The following is a 13,600-nucleotide window of genomic DNA, read 5'->3' on the forward strand; positions in this document are numbered from 1 at the left end:
TACTCTCAGATGTATGATGATGTCAGTCATTCTGCACCGGGTTACAACGACTGCGCCCAAAGGTTCGGCGATAGTCTGAATTACAATAAATATAACTTACTACAAAGTACTCGAATTCAACCTGGTTTTATACTACTACAAGTTTAATATTTTTCAGCTCATCATTCGGACTCCTGACTTCTTTCTCCTATAGTTTCTTGCTGTCCCATGATCGAATTTGCTCAAAGAAATATAACAAAAAGGGACAGAGCAACTATGGGAAAAGAATACTGTTGCGCGCGTTTCCTTAAAGCCGGTATGGTAGTCCATTAGGTAGACAGCGGGGCTCTTCTCAGCGTCTTGATTTGGGCATAGTAGAGTTTGGTTGTAGATATATCGCCAACTCTTACTCATTGTCCTAGACGTCCTTAGGGGCCGTCTAGGTAGCGGCGCTTGTGGCTGTATAGAACTAAGTGGGAACCGCTTAAGGCGGTGAGGGGGCTACCTACGACGACTGACTACCTAAGTACAATGACCAAAGCCCTAATGGCAATGGCGAGCTATGTATCTACAATGTGGAAGTTGCTTAAGGCAACAAGTACAGGTGGGAGACTTAGTAGTTACTGGCCTAAGGCCTTGTACAGTTGAGAGATGCAACAAGAGGTAATCGACCTGGGTGTTACCATGGTTGGTTGGCCTCCTTATATATTCCACAGACTTAGCTAATTACAAATGTACTATATCCAATACTGTATCAAATAAGAACCCCGCTCCGCAGTTGGTCTTACTCATGCATATGTGTCACTGACGTGTCAAGATAACGTCATAGGTGGAGGTGGCTACGTGTGATGAGTAAGCACAAAGGGGGACGTGGCTTGGCGCTTAACGTATGATATAAGCGCCGATGTCACGTGATTGAAAATGTTCTTTGTTTAACTTCGTTTAAAATTGAGAAAATCGGAATAAATCCCGTGGTATCGAGTGTGTCTACGACACTGCCCCCCCTCTAAGGGCCTTGGCAGCGCCAAGGGCCTTCTTTTTCATTTCCTTTTTGTACTTTTCTAAAATTTTCTCCACGTTTTTTAGGTTTTCCCGGGGTTCCCACGTGTTTTCTTCTGACCCGTATCCTTTCCACTTGACCCTGAAGAACCATTTTCCATCCCGCTCCTCTGCGTCTGTGATGCCCTCGACCTTGTATTCCTCTTCCCCATCCACGGTTACTGGTGGCGGGCAATTTTCAAAGGTTCTACTACTGTCCCTTTTGACTTTGGATAATAATCCCACGTAGAAGACGTCGTGGATTTGCATTGTTGGGGGAAGTTCAAGTCGGTATGCTTGGTCGGAGATCTTCTCAATAACCTTAAAGGGTCCTAGCCTTTGTTCCGTTAACTTGGGACTTAGGGTTTTGAGTCTGACGTTTTTGGCGTCCAGCCAAGCTTCTTCTCCCACCTCAAATTCCACCGGGCTTCCTGTTTCTCCGGCAACCATTCGTGACTTGGATTGCCGTAGAGCAGCTTCTACTTCCCTCCATTGAGCTTCCATTGCCTCAGCAAGTTCATCGGCTTCCGGCACATCTGTTGGGACGTTGGATGGGGTTAAGGTAGGTTCCCAACCATACAGAGCCTTAAATGGGGATTTGCCAGTGCTGCTATGTACTGCGTTATTGTAGGCAAATTCTGCCATCGGTAACCATTTAACCCAGTCCCTTTGATTGACTCCTGAGTAAGCCCGTAAGAAGTGTTCAACCGTAGGATTCACCCGTTCTGTCTGCCCGTCACTCTGGGGGTGGTAGGCCAAGGAAAAATGAGGGTCTATTCCTAACCGCTGGTACAGGGCTTTGAGGAATTTGTTATTGAATACCCTCCCATGATCTGACACTGTTTTCTCGGGCATACCGTATCGCTTCCAGACGTGTTGTAAGAATAGGTCCGCTAGCGCTGGTGCTTTGAGTTTTTTGGAACATTCCACCAAGATAGCGTATTTGGTAAAACTGTCCACAATGACCAGGATGGAATCGCTATTGCCGTCTTTGGGTAAGTCAACAATCATGTCGTAAGAGATATGTTGCCAGGGCCTTGATGGGAGTTCTAGTGGTTGCGGGGGGATGGGAGCGTATTTTGGCTTCCGGATTCTTTGGCAGGTTTTGCAGGAATCCACGTGCCAGTATGTATCCGCTCGGATGCCGGGCCAGTAGTAATTCCTCGAAACCAATTCCAGCGTTCGTTGCCTCCCAGGGTGCCCTGCTAGGGGGCTATCATGGAAGATTTGGAGGAGATCTGTTCTCAGGGTGCTAACATCTGGTACCACAATTTGTCCCTGGTAGAAAAGGAGCCCTGCCTCCATTTGGTAATCTTTGAAGGTGCGCTTGATGGATGGGGGTGCCTTAGACTCGTTTTGGAGGAACTGTAATATTTCCTCCAAGGATTTGTCTTGGTCTAGGGCGGCTTTGATTTGGCGCTGGAGTTCCTTCTCAGGCGTGACTAGGGCTACGTTGGCAAAGACAGGGTTGGGGAGCATAGTCTGGTCGGCAGGTGGTATATTGGCATGGTCCGATCGGCGTGAGAGTGCGTCTGGCTTCCCTGATTGTTTCCCCGGACGGTAGACAATCTGGAAGTTGTACCCGGCTAGTAGTAGATGCCATCTGGCGTGACGTCGGTTGAATGTATGGGACTCCTTCCAATACTCCAGGTTGCGGTGGTCCGTGAAGACAGTAATGGGATGTGCAGTGCCTTCCAAGAATATACGCCAATACTCAAAGGAGCGAATGATCGCTAGGAGCTCCTTATTGTGTGTGTCGTAATTTTGCTCAGCCCCCTTGAATGATTCTGACAAGAAGCCAAGAGGATGTAGGCGTCCGTCTTCCTGCCGTTGGCTAAGTATAGATCCTAGTGCTGCTCCTGAGGCGTCCGTCTCCAAGAAGTACGGTTTGGCAGGATCAGCGTGACACAGTACTGGCGCGTTGGTAATGGCGTCCTTTAACCCTTGGAATGCTTCTTGCTCCCTAGTATCCCATCTCCATGGTACGTCCTTTTTGACCAGGTTATGTAATGGCCTGGCCATATGGCTAAAGTTGGCAACAAAGCGGCGTAGGAAATTGGCGAAACCCAGGAATGATTGTACTTCTTTGACCTTAGTGGGTGTAGGCCATTCTTGGACCGCCTGGATTTTGAGCTTATCCAGGCTGAATCCCTTATCTGATACAATTATTCCTAGATACTCTACTGAGGTGACGTGGAATGTACACTTGGATGCTTTACAGAACAATTGGTTATTCATTAAGCGCCATAGGACTTCATGAACGTGCTGGGTGTGTTTGCGTCATCCTTAGAGTAGATTAGGATGTCATCAAGGTAAATGATGACGCATACATCCAGGAGGTCCTTGAACAATTTGTTCATGAAGTGCTGAAAGGCAGCAGGGGCGTTTGTCAAACCAAAAGTCATTACCAGGGACTCGTAGAGACCGTACTTTGTGCGGAAGGCTGTTTTCCATTTGTCGCCTTCCTTGACCTGGACATTATTGTAACCCCACCTTAGATCTAATTTGGTGAAGACCTTGGCGCCGCGGAGTTGGGCCATTAGGTCGTCAGGACGGGGCAGTGGGTACACATTTTTTTTAGTCCGGTTGTTCAGACAACAATAGTCCACTACTAGGCGGCAGGAGCCATCCTTCTTGGGGACAAACATGACCGGGGAGCTGATGGGTGATTTGCTGGGGCGGATCTTCCCAGCCTTGAGCTCGTCCCTGAGCCAATCCTTGAGTGTGGCGGATTCGGCATTGGTCATACTATAGAGAGGCAAGTTAAGCGGGCCTTCTTCTGTGAGTTTGATCCCTATGTCGTAGTGCCTATGGGGAGGAAGCTGGTTGAATTCTTCTTCTCCAAATACCTTAGCGTATTGATGGTACTTGGAGGGTACTCCTTCTAAAGGGTTTGGGTCAGCTTCTTCTTCCTCGGCAATGGCTATGTGTTCTGGCGGAGTGTGTGGGAAGGAGAGGGTGCGCGTGTTCCAATCTATTTCCGGGTTGTGGGCGTCTAACCATTTCAAACCTAGGATGGCCGCGTGACTGCCGGTGTTACAGATGAGGAAGGTTTCCGTCATCTTTTTGCCATCATAGGTGAAGGTAAGTACTGCCTTCTTCCAGATTTTTCCTGCCTGGGGGCTCGACCCATCAAGCATAGTAACGGTACGGGGTAAAGGGAGATCGATGAGTGGGAGGCGGAGTGATTCCGCGGTACGGGGATGTAAGAATGATGATGTAGCGCCTGAATCTATCAGGACTTCTATTGATTCCGCTTTTTTCTCTGGCTGTATTGGAATTGTGAAGAGTGGGGTAATTCTATTGGTAGATGATATATTACAAAATTCCAAACATAAACCAGAGTCCTTGGGGTTCCTGCGCGCGGCAGCAGGTACCCTTACTCTTTTCCCGATTGGTACTCAGAGTCTTTGCCAATTTTGGCGGCTTCCTTAGCCTTCCCCTTGTCCTCAATAGGGGTGGCTTTCCAGCCCGTGCGGCATTCCGCAAACTTGTGACCCATTTTGCCGCACTTGATGCAGGCGCCTGCGGCGCGGCGGCAATTGCGTTCTTCTTCCGACACAAAGTTGGGGTCGTCGGAGAGTTTCTTCGAACCAGTTGTGGCTTGGCTGGTACTCGTCCCCCTTGCGGGGTTGGATGCTTTGCTAGATTTACTGTCCCTTGGTGGGTGACTAGCACGTTCTTCACGGAGAGCATTATCAATGACAAGTGCTGCGTTTTGCAGCTTGAGGAGGGTGCGGGGTCGGTGCTTGCGGGTGGCAATTTGGCGGCTGACCTCCCAGTGGAGGCCACGGGCGAACTGGCCTTGGAGGGCCGCGTCGTTCCAGTCCAGTTCCATAGCTAAGGTTCTGAACTTTGTGATGTAGTCCGCGCATGTGCCGGACTGGGTAAGAGTGGTGATTTTCCGCTCGGCGGCCCTTGTGGCGTCAGGGTTGCCAAATGCTGCTAGGAACTCCATTTTGAATCCCTCGACCGTTTGGATGATGGCCCGGTGTGATCCGAGCTGGTCAAGGTGTGGGTGTGCCCATGCCCCTGCGGAATCCTTCATATTCATCAGAAGGAAGGATAGGACTTCTTGGTCCGTGGGGAACATGCGCAAATTCAGCCGGGTCCAGGCCAACATCCTTGTGAGCCACTGTTTGGCTTCACTCCTGATCTTGCCTGTATAGGCATCTGGGTGGTCTACTTTGACTGGGGCAGGATAGGTGACGGCTGGAGCCGGAGGTGGAGGGGCAGATGCTCCGATGGGGGATCGGAGACGCGGAGATAGAAGGGGAGAAGGGACTCGCGGGGGTATGGCCCTCTGGGGGGCTGGTTGGGCGAAGCTGGGGAGCCCCTTTGGTTGCTCGGGCCAGAAGGAGGGCCCACTAACCAATCCAATAGGCTTGGTTTTTTGTAGGGGGCGTGGCGTTGCTTCCACGACCGGGGGCTTGGCTTCTGGGGTCCTTGGCCCATGGAGTTGGAGGCTTCAAAGCCCATCCTTGACAACATCGACGGTTTGGGATATGTTTTCGACGTTGGTTTGGGTTTTGATCCCCGTTTCCTTGACTTCTTCAAGCTTTTGCTTGAGGTTCTTGACTTGGCTAAGGAGGCCAAGGAGGAGGCGGGTAACCCGCTCGAGGGAGACTTCCCCAAGTTCGATAGGGGTGGTTGACGGAAGTCGGGGTCCCAGGTCTCTCAGATCAAAAGGGGACTGGGCTCAAGAGGATGTCCGGGAACGGGTTGCCATAGTAGGAGTGGGGTAGGAGCGGCCAGCGTGAGAGGATGCCCGCAAGGACAAGCGAGTAGGGGTGCGGGATGTAATGGTGGAAGTGGGGGAACTAGTAGATGCCTGTGTCAGGACTTATGAGCGCTTTATTACTTGATCGCTAAGACCTTGCGTCAAACGACCTAGCGTTGAACAGTAGGAATTACTAATCACAGCCGTGGGCGGGCGTGATGTAGAATCCAATCTCTGCAAGCGGGTGTATCGGCTGTCTAGGTCCGCTGGTAAAAGGTGCGGCAACCGGGGTATGCGGGCGATAGGGAATTCCTGCCTTATAGCAATTTGGTACTAGGAGGGGACGACGCTGGTTTGATTATTAACAGCAAAAGGCGATCCCAATCTCCGATATTTCCCTCGTGCTAGTACAGGGTTCCTTCTCGTTGTTGGGCTAAGTGTGGTGGGTGCTGGTAGGCACGGTTTGCAACCAACTTAAGGTTGATTACCTAGTGTCCTAGACATCCTTAGGGGCCGTCTAGGTAGCGGCGCTTGTGGCCGTATAGAACTAAGTGGGAACCGCTTAAGGCGGTGAGGGGGCTACCTATGACAACTGACTACCTAAGTACAATGACCAAAGCCCTAATGGCAATGGCAAGCTATGTATCTACAGTGTGGAAGTTGCTTAAGGCAACGAGTACAGGTGGGAGACTTAGTAGTTACTGGCCTAAGGCCTTGTACAGTTGAGAGATGCAACAAGAGGTAATCGACCTGGGTGTTACCATGGTCGGTTGGCCTCCTTATATATTCCACAGACTTAGCTAATTACAAATGTACTATATCCAATACTGTATCAAATAAGAACCCCGCTCCGCAGTTGGTCTTACTCATGCATATGTGTCACTGACGTGTCAAGATAACGTCATAGGTGGAGGTGGCTACGTGTGATGAGTAAGCACAAAGGGGGACGTGGCTTGGCGCTTAACGTATGATATAAGCGCCGATGTCACGTGATTGAAAATGTTCTTTGTTTAACTTCGTTTAAAATCGAGAAAATCGGAATAAATCCCGTGGTATCGAGTGTGCTACGACACTCATCAATCTTTCAGCTTAGCTAAGCAGCTCAATCAATTATGAAGAGCTAAGTGCGGGCTCCTACAAATAGTTTTATGGGGTGCAAGTCTGTGATGTGCCCAGTCCCTGCAAGCAGAAACAAGCGTTAGATTGTTGTCCTACAGCAATAATGTGGCTCATAAAGTGTGACAGCACTCACTACAATACTTGGTTACGCAAAAATTTGCGCAAACAAGTCTTACTCTGAACATTGGATAGGGGGTTGGGGCATTGACTGTATGCGCACAGTTCCAAATCAGAGCTTGATGTTGGGTTGATAGGTATTTGAAAGTGAAACGTTTCTCCTAATTTCCTAATCCTGTTATGAGCTATTTGATCATACCCATGAAACAAACTGAGGATTGACTCTCATGCTGGGAGGTGGCCCAAACTGTATTGGTGGGTTGTCATGACCTTCACCAGCATGACATGAATTTCTACTATTTTCTGTCCTAGACGTCCGTAAGGGGCGTCAAGGCAGCAGGCGCTTGTGGCCGTGTGTACTAAGTAAGGAACCGCTTAAGGCGGTGGGGTTACTACCTACGACAACGAACTACCTAACTACGATGACCACGCGCTATAAGGCGGCGGTGAGCTACGTATGTACAGTGGATCCAACGCTTAAGGCGTGTATCTAAGTGCTTACTGGACTGTAAGGTCCTTGTACAGATTGGGGATGTGACAAGAGGTAATTGACCTGGGTGTTACCATGGTTGGTTGGCCTCCTTATATATTCTACAGAAGTGCTATTTACAAATATGTTATATCCAATACCATAACCAATAAGAACCCCGCTCCGCAGTCGGTCAGCCTTACTCATGCATACGTGTCATTTGATGTGTCATGATGACGTCATAGGTGGAGGTGGCTACGTATGCTGATTAAGCGCGGATGGGGACGTGGCTCGGCGCTTAGCGTATGATTTAAGCGCCGAAGTCACGTGATCGAAAATGTTCTCCGTTTGCCTTCGTTTAAATCCGAGAAAATGGGAATAAATTCCCTGGTATCGACTGTGTCTACAACATTTTCTACCTTTTTTCCAAGACAGTTTCCTTTTTTGGTATATTTATGACTCATCAAGATCACGTGACATATTTGATATATGATGTGAAATTGTAAATGACTCACTATTTAGTACTGTTGTTTTTGATGTGGCTTTCCTCATGTATATAAACCAGGTCAAGTTGCTGCTAAACAGCAAGACTTGACCTCTTTGTCAATTCATCCTAAGCTTACTCCTACTCCTTGCCCAGGCCCCTAGTTGGCCATCAGTGCACCTTACTAAGAACCCATAACCCAGGCCTAGTCGCCCTCTACCCACCATACCCCTTGGCCCTTTGTTGGCCCTCTCTGTCTCATAGTCTATTGGTGATAGGGCCACAGACTTTAAACTACTTGTATCATAGGTCCAAGCTTAGTTGTGACATGGGTGTCTTTCCGTAAGGATTTTAGAAAAAATTGGTCTTCTAAAATGTTCCGATGGGATGGCTTGGAATTGGCCTGCACACAGGAAGCTGTGCAAGCTTGGTCCAACAAGTAGACCTGTCTGCATTGCCTTTCCGTAAGCCATGGCCCATGTGAATAGAAATTGCGTTCTAAAAGTAAAATTTTAATTAAAGTTAATTTTGCTCCCGTACCAAGTCTGCCCCAATTATCCACTGTATGTGGGCATATGTTATCATACATCATATATAAAGCTACAAAAGGATATAAAGGGCTGTATAACAGGTCAAGGATGTAATTGAACAACTTGGTACAATGAACTCCCTTGAATGCTTTGACTACAAAGAGGAGGATCTTGTATGTCAAATCTTACTTGACAAGGACAATCTTGTCATTTTACGGTTTCTATGGCTTCAACGCCAACAGCACGCAGCCAATTGCCGCCCTCAAAAGAGAAAGCGGTATTACCTTACATGGCCAGAGCTCCAGCAGGTCCCGATGGAAACCTTGGGTTGGCAGTCTATCTACCAAAGTCGTGAAGATTGCGCATACATCCATGTACTGGGTGTAGATGTGGCAACGTTTGATTATTTGATAGACTCCGGCTTTTGTGAAGCTTGGGAATCACGCCCAATCAAGCGGACTGACACAAATCAAGCTGGAGCAAGCTGTATTGGCGCTTGTTCACTGGACGCTGCTGGAGGTTTGGGGCTTGCGCTTCACTTTCTTTGCAGTACAATGAGCAAAGTTTTGCTCCAAATTATCTTTGCCCTTGTCCCTTCCACCGTGTCCTGCTATATCGATTTTTCTCTTGATATCTTACTGGAGTTGTTAAGTCAAATCCCCAAAGGTCACTTGGCTTGGCCTACCCGGCAAACAATGCAAGCTAATTCCAATCTACTCAACAAGAAACACAAGCATGCGAAGTACCTTAAGGGCGCCTTTGGTTTTATGGATGGACTCAACCTCCCTGTCATGGCAAGCGGCAAGGACAATGAGCAGAACGCAAATTGGAATGGCTGGCTACATGCACATGTAGTTAGCAACGTCATTGTGTTTTTGCCTAATGGTGAGTTTTATTCTGAATATTTTGAACTCATTTAATGGAATACACAAGGTACAATCATGACAGCTGTTGTGAATGCCCCAGGGAGCTGGCATGACTCAAATGTTGCACGCCCAATCTATCAAGTTTTGAGAGAAAAAACCCCTGATGGGTTCTTTCTTATTGCAGATAGTGCATTCCCAAGGCTTGGGGTTGGCAAGTCTCAGAGGATCAAGATACCGCTTAAAAAAAATGCGGCACTCCCAGGCAATAATCAAGAGAAGCAAAGGAGAAGACAAGAGTCTTGCAAGGTCACAGTTGCACGTCAAGCTGTGGAGTGGGGAATGCGCGCCCTGCAAGGGTGCTTCTCCCGACTTTACATGCCGCTCAACGCCCACAATGTTGAGGGACAAGCTCAGCTACTGCAAATGTGCATGCGGTTGCACAACCTTTGTACTGAGAAGGTTGGGATCAATCAGATACAAAGTGTTTACATGCCTGTCTGGAACAACGGAAGGGATCAATATCTGACCAATTGTGTTGTGACCCAACTGTAAGGTTGGTCACACGCTAGTGGGTTGGGCGCTTGGGGCCGTACTACTACAAACAAGGCTATGCGACTACTATCTAAGGCTATACTAGGGTTACATAAGGTAACCGTCTACTGACTATACTACTGGCAAGGGGGGCTTAGCCCTGGAGGTGTGGTAAGCGTAATGGGGGTAAGCTACTGAACTACTAAGGGGGCTACTTAGCTGGCTGGGGATGTTCCTCCTCAATGGTATGAGACAAGGTAAAATTGACTTGGGGTCTCCAAGCAATTTCCCTGCTGTATATATAGACAAAGCACACTATCTACATGGTCTGTGCGCGTGAGAGAAGGAAGTTCGAAAGGTAAATGAGAAGCGTGCTGCTGTTATGGAATGACTAATTTAGACATATGCGCCCCTAATTGCCAATAGTGAATAGTGCGAACTGGGGTAATCATACTTGCTCTATCCAAATATGGGCATGAATATTACTATATTTGGAAACTGGCGGTGCTACAAGACCTTTTATACTTTATTTCCTCATTGCGCTTGCATATATACACGTCTGATTATGCGAAGTGGTCATAATATTATTTCTATGATTTATAGCATTTTTTGTATCATGCATTTATATGTAGGAACGGTACTTATAGACCATAGAACAAGTGCAAGTAAGCATGCAAGCGCCGGCGCTTAGTCATTGCAAATAAGCGCCAAAGGTCGGCGGGGCGCGCCGACGCCGATATCTCGGCGGGAAATAGGCATACTACTATGCGGACAAATACCAATAGGTCGGAGGCTCCGGCATCTCAGCTCCTAAAAAGGAATCGTCTGATTCTGAGCCAAATTGATGGAGATACTAACCATTTAAGTTTCTAGCTTTTTCTATGAGATCCTACCTTGCCTCAAGGTTATTTTTAGCATTCACACTAATGTAATTTAGTCATGTATGCTCTAGAACATTCTGTAAATAGCCTTGAGTCTATCCCACTAGGACTTATTGGGACTAATTGGTCTTTATGTATCAAATAGCTCAGACTGTACCTCTCATGTAACTTCCCCTTTGGTACATCATGTATATAGTTATTTGTTCTCCCTCTGGGGTATATAAACCCCCTGAGGGAGACCCTTTGAATACAACCTTCTTTTCATCCCATTCTTACCCCTTGTGTGAACTTGAAGATCTATTAGATCTTCTTAACTTAGTTTAGAGTGTCTTATTTCGCTTTCTTAGCCTCTTAAGCTCACTGAACTTAACCTGTAAGGTATCTCGGCGCATATAGCCTCTAGCAAGGTCCCAACAGATACTGGGTAGCTAGGAAAGGCTCTAGGGCGACCCTGAACCTCTTGAGTAAGTCAGTTGGGAGAGTTTAAGGCCTTGAGAGCGGCATATACACCTTAACTGAGTGCGATCTCGGTCAAATAAATTACTAACAAATCCAGATAAATTGTAGTAGGTAACTAAGACTCAATACTAACTTTCATACTATAGGTATAAGCATAACCAACCACCTGCATCTGCAGTAATCGCTTGATTACTTGTTAAGTGTAGGGATCACCCTGATTACTAACCTAATATAGCTAGTCTATTGCCTTTTATATCCATAGATAACTGATCTATTAATCACTTTATTATATTTTGTACTTAATTACATAGTCCCTAAAACCCTACTCTATAACATTGGTGACCACCGCAGGGCTTCGCGTTGGTTACATCTTTAATTCTTACCTGTAGTCTCTTCTTACTTGTACTTAGTCTTACTACTATAGTCGTACTAACACTACATGTGGAAGCCTCCGGAACACTTGCACAGATCGTCTAGATCTGAATTAGGGCTTCGGACAACAAGGGATCATCGCTCTACAACGTTGAAACAGGTGCCGTCAACAAGCACTGCCTTTGATACCCCTCAGCCCGCCGCTCTTCACCCTCTTACCTCTCCTACTCACTCCATCAACCTCAGCAACAGTACCAATGCTGCCAGGTTGCCCAATTCAACGACTCCGTTGCCGAGAGCCCATCAAGACGCTCGCAAACATGGTCTGATGACCAATTACTCCAAGGCTACCCCTTCCACTTCCTCAACAGCTCAGCCCCGGTCGACAACGCCCCCTAGACCAAAGCACCAATCGCGCTACTCATCAGACATGAATGACAATTGTATACACTTAGATGCTGCTCTTAGGATGTACTTAGATACGAATAATAATCATGCCAACAACACTGAGACTACGTCTAACTCAAGCCGACGCTCCCAACAGAGCTCTCAATGCTGGAGCATTAGTAACAAACGCTCCCAGCACGAGAACAACAGCCTCACGGTCTCGGATACGCACAACATAGTAGTGGTTAACAAAGATACACTTCGTCGAGCACACAATAGTAGCATACATACATCTAAGGAATGGTTCAGAGAGCGCGACGCACCTTTCAGCCCAAGCCATCGTCGCAAGGAAGCTGTCTCATCGTCTACATCAACTCATGAGGCCCGCACGGCTACGGCGCAGCATGAACGTGTTGAAAACTATATGGACGACCGTCACAAACGTTCATATCAACAATTAAGCTCTAAACAATCATTGCTGAAAGATATTTACTCACCGTCAACTGAGAGAACGTTGCCGTGCATCCCACGCGACCCACCGTATACTGCAGGTGACCCATCGCACGCCCTAAGCAATCCGCCGTGCAGCCTGATCGACCACAACAGTGAGGATCCAGTCAATCCTTTGAATCATAGCATCAGCTATGATACAATGCAGGATAACTACCTGGTCAACAACACGGACAACGGCTGCGAAGCCTCAGGCAGTCAACTAAGCTTTGAACCTGATACAGAGTCTAAGTACTTACCCGCAACGGTAAGACAGCCAGAGGAATGGCACACTAAGACTAAGACTCGACGAGGTCAGGCAACGGTTAGCTCCCAATGCTCGCCAGACCAAGCTATATCATACAACCGCCGCTACGAATCAGTTGCAGAGAGTTTGGATTTAAGCAAGTACGCACCAACAGTTGCAGTACAGCTAGACGAATGGCTGGTACAGCCTAGAACATGGCAGCACGAGGAGACTACTAGCTCCCGACACTCAACAGAACAGGTTACACCACACGATAGCCGTAGTTCATCGGCGACTAGCAGTCCAGAACTAAGGAAGTACTTACCGTATTTGCCTGATACCCCCGCGTACGCGATTACAGATAAGGAAATAGCAGACTATTTGTTTCAGCCTGCTAGTGCCGGACTTATCTCTGAGACCCGATTGGACCCGGAAATTAGCCGAGCCAGAAGAGCACTTTGGCGGTTGGCACGCAACTTATATAATCTACCCATGCCGACTCAGCAAGACAGTTACACTCCAAACCAATCATGTGAAACATGGGCCGTACATTTATTTGAGTTACTAGATATAGTTACTACATTCAGACCAACCTGCCTTATCACTAATAAGTTAATTCCTGCCCAAGACATACATTACTGGCCTGAATACGGCAAACTTCATATCGCCTATAATAGTCTAGTTGCTAAGATCATTCGGCAATCAAATGAATTTAACTTACTACTTCTAACACCAGAATGGCCGGCATCCAAATGCTTGTTTGACGCATGCGTTCGAAGTAGCAGCTGTTAGCTTTAGGGATCAAATGGAATGATCAATCCAAAGGTTGCACGACATACTTACTAAGTCTATAACAGTTCAAGACTTGCCTCATAAGTCATTGACTAATCATTTACCTGCAACGAATCATCC

At 47.4% G+C, this 13,600-nt stretch overlaps 3 protein-coding genes across 3 annotated transcripts; 2 read left to right on the forward strand and 1 right to left on the reverse strand.

Annotated features, from left to right (window-relative positions):
* Positions 1–966: 966 nt before the first annotated feature.
* Positions 967–5,746, reverse strand: RhiXN_10605 (Retrotransposable element Tf2 protein; the record flags this gene model as incomplete). The annotated part of the gene is made up of 5 exons (XM_043330421.1): positions 967–3,282; positions 3,348–4,317; positions 4,401–5,446; positions 5,504–5,691; positions 5,737–5,746. 5 exons carry the CDS (start codon positions 5,744–5,746, stop codon positions 967–969), a joined length of 4,530 nt encoding a protein of 1,509 aa, XP_043184518.1.
* Positions 5,747–9,151: 3,405 nt separating this feature from the next.
* On the forward strand, positions 9,152–9,874 carry RhiXN_10606 (DDE superfamily endonuclease; the record flags this gene model as incomplete). The annotated part of the gene is made up of 2 exons (XM_043330422.1): positions 9,152–9,341; positions 9,390–9,874. The coding sequence occupies 2 exons, from the start codon at positions 9,152–9,154 to the stop codon at positions 9,872–9,874; spliced, it is 675 nt and encodes a 224-aa protein (XP_043184519.1).
* Positions 9,875–11,632: 1,758 nt separating this feature from the next.
* RhiXN_10607 (Retrovirus-related Pol polyprotein from transposon) lies at positions 11,633–13,480 on the forward strand (the record flags this gene model as incomplete). Its single annotated transcript, XM_043330423.1, has 1 exon — positions 11,633–13,480. The coding sequence occupies one exon, from the start codon at positions 11,633–11,635 to the stop codon at positions 13,478–13,480; it is 1,848 nt and encodes a 615-aa protein (XP_043184520.1).
* Positions 13,481–13,600: the final 120 nt, after the last annotated feature.

Source organism: Rhizoctonia solani, chromosome 11 (assembly GCF_016906535.1).
Source record: "Rhizoctonia solani chromosome 11, complete sequence".
In the NCBI taxonomy this organism is placed as follows: Eukaryota; Fungi; Basidiomycota; class Agaricomycetes; order Cantharellales; family Ceratobasidiaceae; genus Rhizoctonia; species Rhizoctonia solani.